Here is a 20,734-nt window from a genome sequence, read left to right on the forward strand (position 1 = left end):
GCAAGGACTCCAGCTCTACCCCCCATTTTCCCCCAAGGGCAGAATCAGATTCCTCTGTCTTTCAGAGTCACTCCCCCAGGAGGCATCCCGGAACTCACCCTGGCCCTCAGCTGCAGGCCTCGGGCGGGGCCCACAGTTGGCTCTGCAGGCATGGGTGGAATGGAAGCTCTTTGGGCTTTCCCCTGTCCTTTTACACCAGGAGGCCGGTGGGGGAGCAGGAAGCCCCAGGGGCTTGGGTTTGCATTCCAGCCGCCTACCCCCACCCCCTACAGCTGTGTGACCTCAGCAAATGACTGACAGACTGCAGGGAAGCTTGAAGAGTGAAGGCAAGGCCCAGGGGCACACCTCGCCTACTGCCCTGCTCGGGTCTGGGTCGGACCCGTTCCCAGTGCGCCCTGCGTTTCCAGCCTGGGTGAGACTCCAGCGATGGGGCCTCAGAGACAGCTGCCTCTCCACTGGTACAGCTGGTGCTGCAGCCCTGGAAGCTTTCCTGGACTCCGCCACAGCTGGTCAGGCAGCTCAGCTCTGGCTGGCACAGCCCCCAGACCCCTGGGGAAAATGCACGAGCAAGGGTCTGGAGATGGGATCAGACGCCGGGTTAAGGTTTTCTCCCTCAAAGGCTTACACAGCCCTTTCCTCAAAATGGGTACCTGTGCTCTCTGGATCCTCCTTTCACAGATACGGAGACGAGTCACTTGCCCTAGACCGCAAACTCCAAAGTGACACAGCTGGTCTGGACTTTCAAGCTCATGCTATTAAATACACTGCCAACTCGTGGAGGGCGGGAAACCTGGGGAGTCCCTAAGTCTGAGCGAGTGAACCGGGTGGATGGGCGGGAGGTGGGGCCTGAGCAGGAGCAGTAAGCTCAGGCGGTGGCGCACACAGGCTAGGGGGAGTCAAGGCAGTTTATTGGCCCCTGAAAGACCCCCCCCAACCCCTCCTCCTCTCATAGCCAGCCGGGGACTGCGATGGAGAAAGTGATGGGGACAGACCTACAAGGAGAAAGGTCCCACCTGAGGGGCAGCCAGGCTGTCACCCAGGAGAGGAGGAAGGCGGGGGGGGGGGGGTACCCAATCCAGGCCGCCCGTGGCAGGTCGCTGCAGGCTGCGGTCCTCCTCCGATCCTCCTGGAGGCTCAGGCAGTGCTGAGTGACACTGGAACAGCTCCAGGGCTGATCCTCCTCCTGCAGCCCCCGCCCACTCTGCTGGCTTCCTGAGTCTGGGGGTTTCTGCCCTGGTCCCATTTACAAGCTCCCGGCGTTCTGGAGAGTGCTTGGCAACCTTCCGCTTGCCCCTGCCCTACCCAAGACATCATCATAAGGGGCCCGGTCTGTCTCAGCCTGGGGCCAGAGGCCCCACCTGGCCTTGAAGACAGAACATGGACTTGAGGCTTTCACAGAAAGCCTTCTGGGGGGCAGGGGGAGGCGGCAGTGAGTCACTTGGCAGTTTTGAGGGGGAGGGGGCCAGCACCTCGGGGTGGAGGTGCTGGGCCCTGCTTGCTTTGGTCTGGCATTGCCCTGGACCCCTCTGGGGTGGGAGCTGGGGCTCTGGATCCAGCACCCGCTGGCCCTTAGAGGGACTCGGGGCAAATCACAGCTTCTCCTCGCCTGCCTGGATGCGGGTGTAGGCCTCTTGGTCCAGCGGGACGTAGCGGCCCTTCCGGGCATCCAGGTAGAACAGCGGGTCTTTCACAACCGCCGGGTCAAAGCCTTCCTTCCGAAGCTCTGTCTTCTGTAACTTGAAGGTCCCTGAGGGAGCAGGGAAGATGGGTCAAAGGGTGCAGGGCAGGGGCCTGAGCCCTGGGAAGCCGTATACAAAGCTGAAGAGGAGCAGAGGAAGAGGGTGGGGAAGACGCGGGAATGGGGCATGGAGCATAGCAGTGCACAGCCCTGGATACTTTGCAAAGGTGGTTCCCGCTAATTAGATCACGTACTGTTGCTCAGAGAGGCCCTGGCACCATGGTGGGGGCCACACTACCTGCCTTCTGCTTGCAGCTGGGGAAACTGAGCACCAAAAGGGGAAACTATCCCTCTAAGGCCACACGCCCTGAGTGACAGCAGAGGGAGGGCCAGAGCTCGGGGCCTCTGTGCTTTGGGCACCTCCCAGGTACAGGTGTGAGCTCACCTCAGCTGCACATAAATCCCAGGGGCCGGTATCCACCATATTTTATGGAGTCTGCTACACTGCACGTGTTTTCAGCTTTTAACATCTCTATAGTTTAGAGCAACAGTTTCAACAGCAGCCCTGTTTTCTCAGTGGTAGCTCACGGAAATTGCACAGGTCTCAGTCACTGGCATCAGCCCACGGGACAGAGGAGAAGACTGGGGTGGCGAGGCATACCCCAGGGCCAACACCACACAGCTAATAAGCGCTGGAGCTGGGATCTGAAGCCGGGTGCAACAGATAGCCAGAAATGGCCAGATTCCTTCCTTCCCTGGACGTACACTCTGCCGCCTGGTGGCCTGGCCACTTCTCCCAGCCAGAGCTGGGGTGTCTCTCACCCGCCACCTGAATCCGAAGTGACCTTGTGACTTGCTTTGACCCACAGAACATGAGGGTTTGGAGAGCCCAGGCCTCGAGGGGTCCTGCAGCTTCCACTCCAGGTGGGGTGCCTGTTGCCAGTATAGTCTCTGAAGGGAAAGAAGCTGCAGAGAGCAGAGGTGAGACAGCCCAGGGATGCCCCGCCCTAGACTGGCCCTATCCAGTAGGATAGCCACTGGCCATATGGGACTCTCTACATTTAATTAAAATGAAGGCAAATGTAAAATTCTGCTCCTCCGGCTGCCAGGCCTCAGGGGGAGTGCTCAGTGGCTGCTCGGGGCTAGTGGCCGCAGCGTTGCTCAGTGCACACACCGGACATCATCCTCATCACAGACGGCTCTGCAGGTGGGTGCTGCCAGAGCAGCCTGCTGGGAGCCAGATAGGCAAGTAAGGACATCCTACCCCTTCCAGCCCCCAGCTAAATCACGAACGATGACAGCTCTTCCACACCAGGTGGGGCTGACAGAAGAACCGCTCGGCAGAACTTAACCCCAAACTACTGACTCATAATCTAGAGCAAAAATACGGCTGTTTTAAGCACTGCAGGGAGTTTAGGGATGCTTGTTCTGCAGCAGAGCCTGACACCCGAGGTCTCTTCCCTGCCTCTCTCCTGCACAGTCAGATGTCACCCAAACCTCGGGGGCTCCCAGCCTTGAGCACGAGCCCAGCAGCAGTGTCCCCATTAGACACTCTGCACTGCTTTCGGTGCTCCTATGAGCCTTCCACCTCGCAGGGGTGACATGGGTCAGGGAAGACATTTCAGTAAGGCAGGGGTTGACATGATGAGCACAAGGGAGGTGGCCCAAGGATGAGCAGCTGATGAGAGGCGGGGGGCAGGGGGCGCTGGTCAGGACAGGGCAGCAAGGACTGACTTCTGCCCATCAGGGGACCCGTCAGTGGTCCAACAGACAGAAGGCTGGCACCACCCAGCTATGTAACTGTGGACCCACACTCACCTCTCTGCCGACGAGAGTAACAGCCCCTTGCTGGTCTCCCTGCTCCCCGGGGGCCTGTTGCCCTCTCCCTCGCTGCACACAGCAGCCAGAGGGCTGTGTGGAACATGCACCTGACACAGGTTACTGCTCTACTCAAACACTTGAGGCTCCCTGCTGCCCCAACACAGCCCAGGCCCTCCCCAGCCCAGAGTCTTCTGGCCTCTCTGCCCCACCTGGCGCCGCTGTCCACAGCTCTCCTTGGCTCCAGCTTCAGGGGCCTCCTTTCCTTCCTCTCCTGTCCAAGTGCCCTCTGGTCTCAGGGACCAGCCCAGAATGTCTCCCACTCCATTCAGGTCTCGGCTCAAAGGTCACCTCCTCTGCGGAGCCTCCCCGGCACCACACCCATTTCATTTGCTTTTCTGTCAGTTCCATCTGTATGTATTCTCTTCTTTGCCCTTGGAATTCCTTGTCCTGTGCTGCCTACCCCTAGATAGCAAGGGTCCCATCAGAATCAGTCACCTCAATCGCCAAGGCCTATCACAGAGCCTGGCAGGTACCCAGTAGGTACTCAGTGAATGTTCGTTCCACTCGTGGGTACGTGAGCCTTCTCTGTCTGAGGGCTCAGTCCGCTCCCTTGTACAGAGGGAGGTCTGTGTACAATGACACAGCAACGCTATGGCTGAAGGACAAAGGACAGCTGATGAGAGGCTGTCTCATCAGGAGCCAGTTAGGGGCACAGGCCTGGAACCCTCCTGAAGCTGGGGCAGGGGAGGGGACCTACCTGTTTTGTGCAGCTCCGGCAGGAAGCGCAGGAAGATGGGGCGGGCGTAAAGAGGCAGCTCCTTCTCCAGCAGCTGTGCAAAGTGCCCCAGGTCACAGTCGCTGGCAGAGCTGGCCACAGCAGCCATTCCGGCCCGGCCCTCGGTTCCTGGGGGTGGCAGCGGGCACCGTGAGGGGCCGGTCGTGCCCCCCGGAGGTGCCTCCCCACAGATGCCTGGCAACTCCCACCAGCCCGCGGGTACCTGGCACTTCCACACCGTACACGGCCACGTCAGCCATGGCCAGCAGGCGGCTGAGCGTGCCCTCCACCTCGGTGGTGGACACGTTCTCCCCTTTCCAGCGGAATGTGTCTCCCGTGCGGTCTCGGAAGTATAGGTAGCCCAGCTCGTCCATCACCAGCACATCGCCTGCAGGGGCAGAGTATGAGGCAGGGCGGGGGCCAGCCGCATAGGACCCCAGGATCTGCTTGACGGGGCAGGTTGGGACTGGGGTCGTGTTCTCAGAAGGTGGGGGAGGGCCCTTCATTTCTCTCCCGCCTGCCTCCCCCCCACAAAGGGGCTGGTGCCCACCCACCAGTGAGGTAGGCCTGGTCCCCCTTTTTGAACACATCCTTGGCGATCTTCTTGTTGCTGGCACCCTGGTTCAGATAGCCGTCGAAGCGGCGCAGGGGATCCTGCTGGATGATCCGGCCCACCAGCTGGCCCGGCTCCCCTGGGGGCAGAGAGGGCAGCAGAGCTCTACCCTGGTGGCTTCCACTCCCTGTTCCCCACCCCCAAATGTGCCCTGCATTTTTTTTTTTTTTTTTAAAGATTTTATTTATTTATTTGACAGAGAGAGATCACAAGTAGGCAGAAAGGCAGGCAGAGAGAGAGAGGAGGAGGAAACAGGCTCCCTGCCGAGCAGAGAGCCCGATGTGGGACTCGATCCCAGGACCCTGAGATCATGACCTGAGCCGAAGGCAGCAGCTTAACCCACTGAGCCACCCAGGCGCCCATGTGCCCTGCATTTTAATCTGACTTCTGGTCACACCGCTTCCCACAGAAACCCTATCTAGCTCTGGGGTGGGAGCCCCGAGGGCAGGGAGCTGCTCCTGGCGGGTCCAGTGCACGGGGGCCCTCAGTAATGTCTGGTCACGGAGCAGATGGCAAGACAAATGACACGAAAGGGTGGCCGAGCTCTACGTGGACAGCCTGACCAGAGCCAGCGCTCCTTGGACCCCTGGCTCTGCTTAAAGAGCTGTACATTCGTTAGCACACACGACCCCCAGGGCAACTCCTGGAGGTGGCGCTGCCATCAGCCTCAATGGCACATGAGGGGACTCGGGCACAGGGCTTAGAGAGGCTAAGCCAGGGTCCACCTGGGGGTCCTCCACACAACAGTGAATCGATGGACTGATGGGAAGAAGGGATGAGGAATGGAAGGACAGGTGGAGAAAAAATAAATGATGTGTCGTTCTTAAGAGTAGAGCGGAGTGATGGCCACTGGTGAGAGAAGGGCTTCCCACTCGCCCAGCCCAGTGCCGTCTCCCTCCCGGCTTAACCTCTCCTGCCCTGACCCTCCTCCCAACCCTGGGGCAGACCTGGCTGGCAGGGAAGGCAGACGCCGTCGGGCCCCCGGATCAGCTCCATGGTGTCTTCGTTGACGCGTACCAGCCGGATCGGGTACACAAAGGACAGGATGCGGCTGTTGAAGCCACAGGCGCCCACCTGCAAAGGCCAAGACTTGGGTCTGAGACTGGACAGCATTAGGAGGCCTGGTGCCCACACCAGACAGTGCCCCAACCAGACAGCGGGGGGCTCGGTGCCCACACTCTACACTGCACCCACGCTGCCCTGACCAGACAGCAGGGGGCTAGAGCAGCCACATTCCATGCTGCATCCCTGTTGCCCCAACCAGACGGTGGGACCCTCCAGCGCCCACATTCCACGCTGCACCCCGCCCGCCCTCCACCGTCCCACTGCCCACCTGGCTGTCGAAGTTGCCCAAACTGCAGTTACATTCTGTGGCCCCGTAGAACTCGGCCACCTGGGGGATGTGGAAACGGCTAGAAAAGTCGGTCCAGATGGACTGGCGGAGGCCGTTGCCGAGTGCCATGCGCACCCGGTGCTGGTGCTCCGCCTCCCGGGGCGGCTGGTTCAGGAGGTAGCGGCACAGCTCACCGATGTACTGCACGATCTGCGGGCGGAGCGGGTATAAGGCTGGCCCGCAACCGCTCTCCCTTCTTCTAACCCCATGGGCCCTGGGCCTCAGTCTCCCCACTGGAACACTGCAAATGGTGCCCTCGGTGAACGATTGGTGCCCTCGGTGAACGACTGGCCTCAGCTGCAAGGCAGATGTCCCCAAACAAGGCCAACAGGTCATGCGGACACAGGGATACCCGTCCTCTGGCCTCCTCACTCACCGTGCAGTTGTACTTGATACAGTCGTCCCAGAACCGGGAGGCTGAGAACTTCTTCCGGATGACCACAGTCATGCCGTGCAGTAGGCACTGCCCCATGCCCACGATGTTTCCTAAAGGCCGGGGCGGGGAGGGGCGCATGGAGGTCAGGGAGCCAGGAGACCCCTCCTTCCAGAGTCTCCTCTGGCCCAGCCTATCTCCTCAAAAGCCCTTTCCCAGGCCCTCTCCCCTGTCCTGTTCCTCCAGCACTAACTGACCGCATCTCTCCCCTCGTCAGACACCTCCCATGGTTCCCCAGTGCCTCCCCAGTATGGGATCGAGGGCATGCTCCTCAGACGGTCCCGGGGGCCCTGGAGCTGGCCCCAAACTCCTGCTCTTGTACCTAGAAGGCTGCCATTCAGCCAGAGGGGGACCAAGTTAGCTCTCCTCGCTTCTGCAGCTCACATCTGCCTGACTAGGGAGCACCTCTTCCAGGAAGCCTTCCTGACCATCACTGGGCTCTTCTCTTGAGCTGAACTCCTGCTCCCTGCCTGTCTCCACACTCACCATGCCATTTCTTGTATTAAAGTCAGGTGAGTTCCCATTTTTCTTTTATTTTTTTTTTTAAAGATTTTATTTGTTTATTTGACAGACAGAGATCACAAGTAGACAGAGAGGCGGGGGGTGGGGGAAGCAGGCTCCCTGCTGAGCAAAGAGCCCGATGAGGGACTCGATCCCAGGACCCTGGGATCATGACCTGAGCCGAAGGCAGAGACTTAACCCACTGAGCCACCCAGGCGCCCCGAGTTCCCATTTTTCATCCTGCCCTAAATCCACACTGGACTTTAAGCACCTTGAGGGCAGGAATAAACCATTCCATCTCTGTGCTGCCCTTCCCAAGCTGCAAGGCTGTGTGCACCTGAGGAAACAAACTGCCGGGCCGGACCAGCCCTAGCATCCTGCGGGACGCGGCCACGCACACTGTGGAACTGGTGTGGCAGTCTTTCATTCAGAGGCCCAGTCAATGGCCACATCTGAATCTGAACCCAGATTTGACTCCAATGCTCACGTGCTTCTACCCACAAGATGCTGCCTACCAAGAGGGGTGGGCGTCCCGAGGCCCCGGAGCGCGGGAGGCTGGGAGGGCGGCCCCGGTTACCTGCGGAGTGGTAGAGGGGCAGGCAATCGTAGACAATGTCGTCGGGCCGCATCCGGAATCCGTAGTAAACCAGGGCGGCCATGCGGTAGTACCTGGGAGGGCACAGATATGGCGCTTCGGAAGCCCCTGGGGAGGCAAGAGGAGGGACTCCCAGGCTCCACCCCCCAGCACGTACCCCTTACCTGCTGTGCACCACGATGGCGGCTTTGGGCAGCCCCGTGGTGCCCGATGTGTAGATGTAGAAGAGCTTATCTGAAAAAGAGAGAGAGACATGAGGGGCTGTGAGAAGAGACCGCTCAGGGCTAGGGAGACACTGGCTGCCGGGAGCTGTGTCCACGGAGCTTCTGCACCGCAGATCTTGTCTCTACATCACCCAGTGGCCCAGCTCGGGGACTGTCACTTTCAGTTAGGCCGAGGCTCAGCCACCTCCCAGCCGCCCACCCCCACCGGCGGGACACTCTAGGAAGCCAGGAACGCCCTGGGATGACTGCATAGCATGTGTGCCTGGGCCTGAGGACACCAGGCTGACCCTGGCAGAGACCCTGCCCTCGAGCTGCTTACAAAAGCACCAGGGAGGGCGCCTGGGTGGCTCAGTGGGTTAAGCCGCTGCCTTCAGCTCAGGTCATGATCTCAGGGTCCTGGGATTGAGTCCCGCATCGGGCTCTCTGCTCAGCAGGGAGCCTGCTTCCTTCTCTCTCTCTCTTTGCCTGCCTCTCAGTGTACTTGTAATTTCTCTCTGTCAAATAAATAAATAAAATCTTAAAAAAAAAAAAAAAAAAAGGCACCAGGGAGGGACGCCTGGGTGGCTCAGTTGGTTAAGCAGCTGCCTTCGGCTCAGGTCATGATCCCAGCATCCTGGGATCGAGTCCCACATCGGGCTCCTTGCACCGCAGGGAGCCTGCTTCTCCCTCTGACTCTGCCTTCCACTCTGTCTGCCTGTGCTCGCTCTCGCTCTCTCTTTAAAAAGAAAAAAAAAAAGAACAAAAAAACCAAAAGCACCAGGGAGACAGAATTCACACATGACAGAGATAAGATGACCATGAGGCCAACAAAGACCAGTTCCTGAGCACTTTCTGTCACACCCCAGCTTTCCAGTCTACCTTTTTCAAACCCCAAAGCTGCTCCATAAAATCGATTCTGTTACTGGCCCTGCTGTCACGGCTGTGGGAACCGAGGTTCAGAGAGAGGCGAGCTCAGGGGCTCAGGACACCAGTGAAGCAGCGGGACTGAGGGATGAACTCAGTGCCAGCTCTGACCCTCCGGGCAGTGCAGCAGACTGGGGGCTCCACAGGGCCGGGTGGAGCGCAGGAGAGGCTGCAGGGTCAGAAGGCTGCCTGGAGGAGGGGGTAGGGAGGCAAGGCAGCCCATGCAGAGAGGACTCCAGGCTGACAGGTGCTGGGTGAATATTTAGGAGGTCTAGCCTCTGGTCCAACCCCAGCCGAAATTCAGACCAAGCGGTCTCCTGGGCTCCACATGATCCTGCTGCGTGTGACAGGCGGCCATGAAGCCTTGTTCAACAAGTCAAAGGATCAGGTTTTGTGAACTCCTGAGTACTTGGCACCGTGCCTGGCATCTTTACACACCCAGGCTCTTTAGCCCTCAGAGTGACCCCATAGTCACTATCCTCATCTTCCCAGATGGAAAAAGGGAGGTGACAGGACTCACTCCAGGACACACAGCAAGTCTGCAGAAGAACCCAGGCCTCTGGCCCTGGGCCCATCTGAGAAGCCCTCCGTGGGGTGGGGAACCCACCTGTGAAGCCCTTGTTGGGACGACTGGGCAGGTGCTTGGGGGCTTCCTCCAGCAGGGGGTCTAGGTGCTCTGTGCCGGCGGGCACTGTGCTTGGCTCCCAGGAGCCGGAGCAGAAGAGGCTGAGCGAGGGGTCCAGGCTGCCATGGATTTCAAAGATGGCTGCAGGGGAGACAGGGGCGATCAGCCGGCAGGCTGAGAACCTCACATCCCCAGAACCTCTACCTGTGTCAGGGCTGGCGTAGTGTCAGGGGAGACTGGCTGTGTGCAGGGAGGAGGACACGTGAAGCACCTGGGTCCCGGTTAGGAGATGCCAACAGGAGCAAGAGCTCCCTGGCTGCCCAGCGGGCACCTTACGTGCGCGCTCCTCCTCACACAGCCCAGGAGGTAGGTGCCAACAGCAGCTCCTAGGTGAGAAGACAAGGATCCGAGAATGGGAGGGCCTGCTCTCAGCTAGAATGTGCTGGAGCTGGGATGCCAAGCCAGCTCTACTGCATGCTGACGTCTGCGCCCTTACACGCTGTACCATGCTCGTCCACAGGCACCGGTTAGAAGGGAGGTGTGGAGGGTCAGAGGTCAGCGGCCTCCAGCCTCTTCAGAAGGTGGGAAACTTCCCTCAGGCTCCCCGGTGCACAGCAGCAGTCTAGATATTCACCTGCACTGGACACAGACCAGTCCTGGCCCCCTCGGCTCCACTTCTGCCTCCCTCTAGATTTGTCCAACGCTCCACTCTCTCCCTGTGGCATCCTTCCTTTCCCCGTCTCAGCACATCAGTAACCTTCCCCGCCGCCATCCCCCACCATGGCAGTCAAGCCCAGGATGAAATCCTGCTTCGGTGTGACCCTATGTGAGCTCCTCTCGCCACTCTGAACGTCTGTCTCCTCATCTGTAAAGCCAAGAGAGCCATCCCTACCTCACCAGGCTTTGTGGAGAGGAGAGCTGCTTTTGTAAAGCACCGAGCTCAGTACTCAGTCAGTGCTCAATGTGGCATCAAAGAAAACGTAAGCTTTGCCAGAGACCAGAGAATACATTCTTGTTCTCATTTTATAGATGAGGCAAATGAGGCCTAATTAGTCACCAGGAATGGTTACCATTATCTCTGTGGGCTCACCTAGCAGCCACTTTGTTAGTGCTTCAGGCGAAAGCTCTTCTTGAAAATGATATGGGGCGGGTACTACAGTGAGGAAACGGAGTCACAGACATTTCCAGTCTCTTACTCAGGATCTCCAGCTTACAAGTGGTAGGGCCCACGCTGTCTGATATCAGGGCTCATGGCCTTTGCCTCTGAGCCATACAGCCTCCTCTAGGCCTTGGCGGGGGCGATGCTGTGGTCTGTGCAAGACCCTGTGGGCCTCCTCCCCTGACCCCACAGCCCGGGGCTCACCTGGGGCCATCTCGCTGCCGAAGATGAGGACGCGGGCCTGGGAAGTGGTCAGGCAGTGGCGCAGGGCGTCCCGCCGGAGGTTGGTGTTGATCAGTGCTGCCTCCACGCCCAGCTTGGCCATGCCTAGCCACAGGCCCACAAACTCGTTGCGGTTCTCCATGAAGAGAGCAGCCACGTCGCCCGAGGCCAGGCCCCGGGCCTGCAGGAAGTTGGCCACACTGCTGGAGTAATCATCCAGCTGGCGGAAGGTCCAGTGGGTGTCCGTGCCCTCAAAGATCAAGGCTGTCTTGTCGGGGTGGCGCTGTACCGTAGAGGCAAACAAAATGGGCACTGTCCGCTGCTCCCGCAGGTACCGCCAGACCTTTGACTTCACCTTGAAGAGTACCATGCCGCCACTAGGTGGGAGCAAGCAAGGGAGCCATGACTACTGGGGTTGCGAGTGGGGTCCCGATACCCCGGCCCAGGTGGCTGTCCCACAAGCTGGAGGCTCCTGAGCCCAATCACTTGCAACACTCCCCTTTCCCAGCACCGGTGTGCTGGGCACTGTGACAGGTGCTGGCCCACCGATGCTGCAGAGTAACACCAGACACCTGGGCAATGACTCCGCCCCCAGTGCAGAGGAAGAAATCAGGGTCTGCAGCAACACAGCTTGCCCAGGCTTCACCGGCTGAGATCAGGAGCCCCGTCCTCTCTGCCCCAGAGTTTAACACCTACGACCCTCGAAGCTTTGCTCTGAGTCTGCTGCTCAGACAGAGCCTTCCTGAACTCCAGGGTCCAAGTCAAAGTCCCAACTCATTTGGGACCGCCCTGTAGTGCACCTTTGCAGACCCCTGCCACAGTAAATAAAGGGTAAGTTTGAGACTTGTTCAGTCTCCTTCCCTGTGAACCCACCAAGGCTAAGGCTCCATCTTGTTCACCACCTTGTCCCCTGCGCCCCACTCAGCACTGGGCCTAGACCTTCACCAAATGTAGAATCACTGGGCAAAAACTACGGAAAGAGTCCAGATGTTCATCGACAGATGAAAGGATAAAGAAGATGGGGGATAGGGCGCCTGGGTGGCTCAGTGGGTTAAGCCGCTGCCTTCGGCTCGGGTCATGATCTCAGGGTCCTGGGATCGAGTCCCACGTCGGGCTCTCTGCTCAGCAGGGAGCCTGCTTCCTCCTCTCTCTCTGCCTGCCTCTCTGCCTACTTGTGACCTCTCTCTGTCAAATAAATAAATAAAAATCTTTAAAAAAAAAAAAAAAAAGAAGATGGGGGAGATATATATACAATGGAATATTACACAGCCATCAAAAGAAGAAACCTTGCCATTGGCAATGACACGGATGAACTAGAGGGTGCTATGCTAAGGAAAATAAGTCAATCAGAGAAAGATAATTCTCCTATGATCTCACTAATATGTGGAATTTGAGAAACAAGGCAGAGGATCATGGGGGAAGAGAAGAAAAAATGAAACAAGATGAAACCAGAGAGGGAGACAAGCCATAAGAGACTCTTAATCTAAGGAAACAAGCTGAGGGCTGCTGGAGGGGAGAGGGATGGGGGGATGGGGTGACTGGGTGGGGAACACTGGGGAGGGTACACATTGTAAGAGCAGTGGGTATTATATAAGACTGATAAGTCACAGACCTATACTGCTGAAGCAAATAAAACATTATGTTAATTGAATTTAAATTTAAATTTAAATAAATAAGTAACTAAAAAAAAAAAGGAAGAATTACTTGGCAATATCCCCCTTTCCTGCCCTGCCTCTGCCTCCTCTGACCTTTGAAAACTTCCAGTTCCCTGACTTCTCTGCCTATTCAGATGCTGTGCCTCTGGCTGGAATCCCCAGCTCCCATCACCTGGAGATGCTGCTCAACCACAGCTTTTTGTCTCCAGGCAGCCTTCTCTGATTCCCCAAGGCCCTGGCCTGAAGCCATCTCTCCCTGCCCTACACTCCCACAGCTCTCTGCTAGCACCCTTCCGGCAGTGGCCACTCAGTACTTCCTTTTACAAATAATTCAGATGACAGGTGCTGAGCTGCCTGTTCTGAGTGTGGGTCACTATGCCGAGTACTAGGACACCACTGCGAGCAAGGCTGCCAGGGTCTCTGCCCACACAGTACTGTTAGTTTAGGGATTTACTGGATCTCCTTATCTCCCTGACCAGTCTAAGCTGGGCCCAAGACTAGGTCGGCCTTCCCCTCCCTGAGACCCAGAGCCAGCCTAATGCCTGTCACACAGCAGGTAGCAGCAGGTGTTTCTGGTACAGGAGAGCCCTTGGACAGTACCTGACTTTCTCTGGGGAGCAGGTTTCCCCAGACATCTGATATGGGGCCCTGCTCTGAATCCTGTGCCTTCTCAGACTTACAGACACAGACCTTCCCATGGGGTTCCTCTTCCATTTTCTCACAAGCTACTGCTTAGCCTTAGGACCCTTTGCAGATGTCTTGATACACCTGGAGTTCAGTGTATGTCCTGGGCCCCTAAGTCTGCCCTACGCTAAACAGCACCGAGTTAGGGAGATCTCCTAGGAGAAGACTTTCACCTTGGCAATGGAGATACCAAGTACCAGGGCCTGGGGAAGGGGGTAAAGCAGAGGCTGCTCCTCTGGGGCCCAGGGGGCCTCTGTGCTCACAGAGACCTGGTCTGTAGAGACTTTGGGAATTAGGAGCCCATCATGTTATAGGAGAATCCAGGGCTGGATGGACTGGACCAGATACTCACAAGATATCACGCCTTATGGTCTTGACGAAGATTCGGACAAAGCGCCAACCTCCAGACCCCAGGTAGAGGAACAGCAAGGAGAACCCCACTTGGGTCCAAGGCAGTTTCAGCACCAGCTTGGAGAACAGCAGCACCCCCACCAGAGATGCTCCGAGCAGCATTGTGGCCTGTGGGCACAGAATAGTTAGTGGAGCCAAATGTCTATCACCCCTACCTCCAGTTCCAGGCAGCCACTATGATCCTAAGGGTCAACCTGTAGTGAGGCTTAGTCATACAAGCAGGTAGCTGAGGGTGGGGACCCTTTCCAGGGCTGTCTTGAAGAGACAGGCTAGAGGCATGGGACTTGAGAAGAGGAGTTCCATGGCTAGGAGGCAGAGGCTGAGTTGTAGCTTCTTAGTCCCATCTCCTTCTACAACTGTCCCCGTGACCTTGGATAAGTTAGTTCTCTCCTATGTTAGGCCTTAGCCTCCCCCTCTACGTTATGGGTATAGTGAGAATTGCTCCCGGAAGCCCTTCCAGCCAAAACAGGACAGTCCACTCCCCTAACATCCAGGATCTCTAACCAGAATAGCTTGGAGAGAGGGGATTATTAACTTAAGTGTCTCTGGCTTGATTCCTCATCCAAAGAACCTCCTTGGGTCTTTGGATGAACAGGGCAAGCCACAATACCCAAAGGGGCAGCTCCCCGGGAAGGGGCCTGGCTCCCACCCAGCTCACAAACTCAGACAGTGTCATGCCTCTGCTGGCCCACAGAGGGCGACAGAGCAAATGGGTTAGAGCCTGGAGGTGCCTGAGAGGTGACTGTCTAGAAGGGAAAGGTGTTTGAGGGAGCACTGGAGGGCCCTGTAGTCACCCCCTGCAAACACACTCGGCAAGTCACTCCGATGACTCTTTGGGGATTGGGCTAAAGAGGAAGGGGAACGGCTGACTGGACTGACATTAAGATTCTTGGTCTCTACTCCTGGCGCTTCAGGGACTGGCTTAAGAGCCGGCAGATGGGACTCAGTTTTCTCTCCGGGTTCTCCTATTCCTGGGGAGGAGCTGAAGGTCATGACTATGATGTAGCCTCACGGTCTCCAAGCCAGGATGAAGACATGGTCTGGACCCCAGGGAGTCCTTACAGACCACCTCCCCACTTCACACAAAAAGCAAAAGCCGGGAGTAGGACCAAACCAGCGCTCCCATATACAATGCCAAGGTCTCTAAGGTCTTCAGACCTCTGGGCTCCCAAAGTCGGCCAGGGCAGAGAACAGGAACCCGTCCCGGAAGGCTGGGGGATGGGAGGAGAAGGGAAGGGGATGCCGACATCCCTCGGGCCCCCGTCCCGTGTCACTGCGAACCGCCCTTGCCCCTAAGCAGCCAGGACAGCATAGCGCCAGGCAAGGAGACAGAGCAGCAGGGCGCCCCCTTCACCCCAGCCGGCCCCACCACCTCCCCACGCCTCAGCCGGGCACATTCCCCGCCCGGGACCCACCGACTTGGCCTATGCTCACCCGGAGTCGGCCCCGCCGCGCGGCGCCCCGTCCAGATCCGGCCTGACTGCGGCAGCGTAGTGGGTAGCGCGGGGGGCATGAGCCGCCCCTGGACGCGCAGAGCCGGGTCTCAGCAGAGCTTCACCGGCTCTGCGCCCTGCATGGCCCGGCCGCCAAGCCAGCCCCGCCCGCAGCCCGGCCCCGCCCGTCCGCGGCGCTCCTCCCCCGCCCGCCTCCTGCAACCCAAACCGGCTGCGCCGGCCCGCAGCACCGCCTCCCGCGCCTTCCCCGCGGCCCGTGAGCCGCAGAGACCTCGGCGCCGCGCAGCCCCAACGCGCCCGACGCCGCCCGGCCCAGCCCGCCCTGCGCGCGCGACGGCCCCGGGCGGCGCCCCGCGCGGTACGCTGGGAGTTGTAGTCCGCACCGCGCAGCCCCGCCCCGCCGCGGAGACCCACGGGAGGGAAGGAGAACGGGCGGCTGGGTCTGGGCTGGGAGCCGGCAAGCCCCTGGCGTTGGCACGTTGTGGGGAGCACCCCCACCCGCAGCGTGGGCGGAGAATCCGGAGTCTGCGCGCAGAGACGGGCAGGGTTCCACCAAGGCAGACGCCACACCAAAAGAACGCCAAAAGGGCGGTGTAGGCAGAGAGGTGAGCTGAGAGAGGATTAAGTAGCTGGCTCTGTGGCGCAATGGATAGCGCATTGGACTTCTAGCCGATCCCGGTGTGGTGATTCAAAGGTTGTGGGTTCGAGTCCCACCAGAGTCGAATTTTGATAGCTCCTCTCTCACTTTCATGTGGATATTTTAGGGACTCCAGTACCTTCACATGATTCAGAAGATGGGCAGACTTGAGGCGGGGACCTCTGTATCTGCGACAGCAATAAACAGGACGTCAGGGCTATTACCTCAGCATTCTTTCCCATCCTTGGTATCTTGCAAGCAGGCAGGTGCACCTGGTGGTACAAAGGGTACGGATCTGTAGACTTGTACCTAACCGGCCTCTGATCGCTCTGGACCTTGCCCGGAAATCAGCTAACTTCCAAGCCTAGGACTGGATTTGCCATCCCACCTGCCAAGCCCCCGGGACACTGGCCAGCTGCCCAGTGCTGTGTGGCTTTGGGCCTCTGAAAACTTGTTTCCTTGATAATCAAACATGTTGGGCATGCACAATTTCCACTTATCCTTTTATTTTATTTTTAAAAATATTTTATTTGTTTGTTTAAGAGAGAATATGCGAGTGGGGGAGGAGAAGAGGAAGAGGGGCAAGCCGACACCCCACACTGACCCTGGAGCCCAATATGGGGCTTGAGCTCACAACCCTGAGTTAATGACCTGAGAGGAAATCAAGAGTCCGTAGCTCAACTTACTGAGCCACCCAGGCGCCCCACCACTTACCCCCCCCCTTTTTTTTAAGATTTTATTTATTTATTTGGCAGAGAGATTACAAGTAGGCAGAGAGGCAGATGGGGGGATAGGGAGTTGTGGGGGATAGCAGGCTCCCTGCTGAGCAGAGAACTGGATGTGGGGCTCGATCCCAGGACCCTGAGATCATGACCTGAGCCGAAGACAGAAGCTTAACCCACTGAGCCCCTTATCTTTAAATACATCCCCTAATTCCTTAATCCGGGAAGAAGTCCATAAAGAGGGGAAGGGCAGTTTTCGGGGTCTCCTCATAGGAATAAAAAATGAATTTTGGTCTGAGAAGTACTTGGATTTATTCTTTTCAGAGTATAGAGTGCATCCGTTTGGGGAACCCAGGTAAATGAAAGCTCTGCCCCACCCCATGGCCATTACATTCAAGAGGCAGTGTGGTGCAGTGGTGATGGGTTTCTGCGTTGGCGTCTAACAGATATGGAACAGCTTCTCAGCTGAAAGTTCAGTCTCTGCTTCTTACGTATGAAAATGAGGACGTACTATGAGTGCTCAAACCTTACAGAGTTCGAGTTGGCATATGACATCTTTTATTTACTATTGTAGTTTACAAGCTTACTGACCGCAAAGCACATTCAAAATCTAGGCATGAAGATTATCTCTGATTATGTCCGCAGGGCTTAGCTTGATAAATATTTGTTGAATGAATGACAGGCTTGAAGGCTCTGACTTGATCCAGGCCAGGATCCATGGATATAACAAACATGATCATTTCCACATTGTCTGCTGAGGTCACGTGTGATGTGGGCAGAGATGGAAGATGGTGCTCGTGGGCAGCCCTGCTGCTCTCCTCCCCGTAGCCTGGTCACAATGGTGAGGCCAAAGCAGTACTCCACCCAGCCCCCGGACTTGACCTGAGGGGGAGATGTGACACAGAAGTAACAGAACAGTCTGTCTTCAAATTGCTTACAATCTAGATGGACGCAGAGAGAGGCAAGTGGAGGTTAGATCACTAAATAGGTTGCCCCTCAGCGAGTGCCCACTGTACTTCTGTCAACACCCACCGCACACTATTATGACTTGTCTTCTTTGCCTTCCCAGTCAGGTACATCGGGTTTCACTCCTAGGTGCACCTGAGGCACTGGGCAAATCACCTCTCCTTGTGGAGGCTCGGTGTCCTCATTTTTTTTTTATGTGTGTGTTAAGATTTTATTTTTAGGGGCACCTGGGTGGCTCAATGGGTTAAGCCTCTGCCTTTGGCTCAGGTCATGATCCCAGAGTCCTGGGATCAAGCCCCGCATTGGGCTCTCCGCTCGGCGGGGCGCCTACTTCCCTCTCTCTCTGCTTGCCTCTCTGCCTATCTGTGATCTCTGTCTGTCAAATAAATAAATAAATAAATCTTAAAAAAAAAAAAAAAAAAGATTTTATTTTTAAGCAATCTCTACACCCAGTATGGGGTTTGAACTCACAACCCCAAGACCAAGAGTCCCATGCTCTACAGACTGAGCCAGCCAGATGCCCCCTCAGTGTCCTCATTACAGAATGGGAATACAGTCATCATGGTTCCTGCCTCCTCGCGCTGGGTATGGGCTCAATGAGATGGCGCGTGGCAGGCTCTCAGCACAGGGCGGGGGCGTCGAAGGCTGTTGGCTGTTGTAACTGCTCGACTCCAAGAGGGCAGGCATGCCGCTGTCTCCATCACCACGGGACCCCTCACGTTTGGCTGACACTCAGGTGGTATTTGTGGAATAACCGGAAACTAGGGGCGTTGTGCAGCAGGACACATGGACAGGGGAGGGCCGTGTGGTGGGAAACTGGAAAGGCCTTTGCATGCCAGGCAGTGAAGAGCCACTGAGGGTTCCTGAGAAGGCCAGGTGTTGGGTGCTATTGTCTGTGGGACAGGCTGAGCTTAGCCTGACCTCACTGTGGGCTCCCTTCCACTCACATGACCCCCATCTGCCCTGCATTGGAGAATCAACACCAGCACTCGAACCTCCAGACTTGCCAGATGAGAGAACGCCATTCAGACTCACTTGAAGGCGCTTGAGTTCCCCAGGGGACAGAAGTGGTTTGGCCCCTGGCACGCAGTGGATGCTTACCCTGTAGATCCATGGTCACGCTTGGCACTGGGACCTCTGAACTACAGAAGTCCTCGCACTCTGGGTATATGCAAAACAAACACCTCTGGCTTCACTGAGTACATGGTGACTTCAGAGGCCTTGAAGGAACTTCCGGGCAAATGACAGCTTCTACTCCCTGAACATGTACTATGTGGTCAGTCACTGCACACACATAATGGCCCTGCTGTGGGATAGGTATGTACTCTCCCCGCGTTTCAGGTGGGGAGCCAGGGGCTCAAAGGGGGAAAGGACCACCGCAAGGGTGCAGTGCTGGCCAGGGGCAGGGCCAGGTCTGTCTGTCCTCAGAGCCTGTGCCCCCAAACATTGCTCTGAAGCCAGCTACCAATGGTTATTATCAGGCAGAGGGAAAGGGAGCTTTCTCTGAGCTACCAGGAGAGGACTCAAGACAAGCTCCACCACAACCCAGCTGTGTGACTTGAGAGGCCACATCCCAAACCTGAGACCCATGGTCTTTACCATGAAGTGAGGTTCTTGTGGGGTTCTCTGCTCCGGGATCAGCGTCCACTCTTTCAACTAAAGAAGCAGTGATCCCCTACTGTGGGCCAAGCACTATTCCCAGCAGTGAGCGGAAAGAACCAGGTTCCCTGCCCTCCTGGGGCTGACACAGAACTCAGGAATAAATGAATAAAGATCATTTCAGAGTGGTAAGTGCCAGAGAGAAAATGAGGTGACATATGTGTGCAGCAAGGGGCAGGGCACTTCTTCAAGTGACTGGCCAGGGAAGGCCTCTCCCAGGAGGTGACGTTTGAGCACAACTGTGAATGAGGTCGTTGGCTGTGTGATGACCAGGGGACAGAACGCTATTCCCAAAGATAAGAAGAAGGCCAATATAGTTTATGAAGATGAAGAATGGAAGTTTCTAGGTAGAAATTGGCAGAGACTTATGGGCTGTGATAAGATGTAAGGAAGCGGTAGCTACTGCCAGTAGAACTTTTTGCCAGTCATGAGTCTGTGGCAAAAATGCCACCTTAAGGGGCGCCTGGGTGGCTCGGTGGGTTAAGCCTCTGCCTTTGGCTCAGGTCATGATCCTGGTATTGAGTCCCACATCCGGCTCTCTGCTCAGCAGGGGGCCTGCTTCCCTCCCTCTCTCTCTGCCTACTTGTGATCTCCCTCTGTCAAATAAATAAATAAAATCTTTAAAAAAAAATGCCACCTTAAGATCTGGAGACCAGACTCCATTTCCAGCTAACCATGATGCCCAGTGTCCATCTCGCCAATGCTGTAAAGTCTCAGGGTGGGCCCTGGGTCCCCAGCTGGGCAGAGAAGGCATGCTCCTGCATCTGGCACGGTTGACTTTTACTGACATGAGGGTAGGGGTGCCTGGACTCTGGAAAGCTGTGGAAACAGGACAGATCTGGAAAGGTGGTCCATAGTGCAAAGATGGATTAGGTCTGGGAAGCTCATTCCTCCTTTTTCTGCAGAAATTCAAAGAGCTCAGGACAAGGCTTCCCTCTTGAAAAAGCTCTGGATCCGAGGTAGGCGTCCAGCCTCCCTACTCCGCCACTGGGAGCCCCAGTTGGGATGTGGTTGGCACAAGGTAGGCTGAGGCACTGGGCTGCCAGTGTGGGGCAGGTCTCAGACAGTCCCTGGTTCTAGTCCCAGCTCTGCTCCTACTGCCTCACAAGTAATAATACATCTCTTTGGGTTGTTGGAGGCATCGATGCAATAATGTATCTCAATTGCTTAGGCACATAGTAGAGCTATAAAACCGTAGCCCTTATTATGAATAGGGAAACTGAGGCAGAGGAAGCCCAACCAGGAAGTCTTGTGGCCTGTGTTCTAGCTAGTTCAGGCAATTCCTTGCCTATCTCTAGGCCTTAGTTGTCCTATCCATACAGTGGGGAGCTGGCCCTCCAAAACTCTAAAGGCTCTGCCATCCTGAGACTGTGTCTGGTTGCAAATCTCCAGACAGGGCTAGCTGCTCCTGCCATGATCCTTTTACCCTGCCTGTCCCCACTCCTTGGCCCTGCCCCAGAGAAAATGCCCAGGTGCCACTCCAGAATGAACCAGCCTCAAAGCTGCCTCCTGACCTATGAACACAGTTTCGATAATCGCTTTCTGCCTGGGAGGGCCCTTTCTCTGAAGCCCTTCCAAAACCCTCACAGGAATGCTAGGAAGTG

General features: G+C 56.8%; 1 protein-coding gene and 1 non-coding gene across 3 annotated transcripts; one reads left to right on the forward strand and one right to left on the reverse strand.

Moving 5' to 3' along the window:
• Positions 1 to 734: 734 nt before the first annotated feature.
• On the reverse strand, positions 735 to 15,441 carry SLC27A4 (solute carrier family 27 member 4). Of its 2 annotated transcripts, none has more exons than XM_059410661.1 (13): positions 15,108 to 15,441; positions 13,634 to 13,800; positions 10,925 to 11,319; positions 9,544 to 9,702; positions 7,974 to 8,043; positions 7,792 to 7,883; positions 6,657 to 6,766; positions 6,221 to 6,430; positions 5,835 to 5,961; positions 4,829 to 4,966; positions 4,498 to 4,662; positions 4,257 to 4,403; positions 735 to 1,747 (listed from the first exon to the last, which is right to left on the reverse strand). In XM_059410661.1, the coding sequence occupies exons 2-13, from the start codon at positions 13,792 to 13,794 to the stop codon at positions 1,590 to 1,592; spliced, it is 1,932 nt and encodes a 643-aa protein (XP_059266644.1). In that variant the 5' UTR covers positions 13,795 to 13,800; positions 15,108 to 15,441; the 3' UTR covers positions 735 to 1,589. The 2 variants fall into 2 exon arrangements, with proteins under 2 accessions (XP_059266644.1, XP_059266643.1); XM_059410660.1 differs by having other exon boundaries at positions 15,127 to 15,440.
• Positions 15,442 to 15,777: 336 nt separating this feature from the next.
• Positions 15,778 to 15,868, forward strand: TRNAR-UCU (transfer RNA arginine (anticodon UCU)). Its single transcript is given in 2 exon segments — positions 15,778 to 15,814; positions 15,833 to 15,868. It is a non-coding gene; the product is annotated as a tRNA-Arg (tRNA).
• The last annotated feature ends 4,866 nt before the right edge of the window (positions 15,869 to 20,734 follow it).

This window comes from Mustela nigripes, chromosome 9 (genome assembly GCF_022355385.1).
Source record: "Mustela nigripes isolate SB6536 chromosome 9, MUSNIG.SB6536, whole genome shotgun sequence".
In the NCBI taxonomy this organism is placed as follows: Eukaryota; Metazoa; Chordata; class Mammalia; order Carnivora; family Mustelidae; genus Mustela; species Mustela nigripes.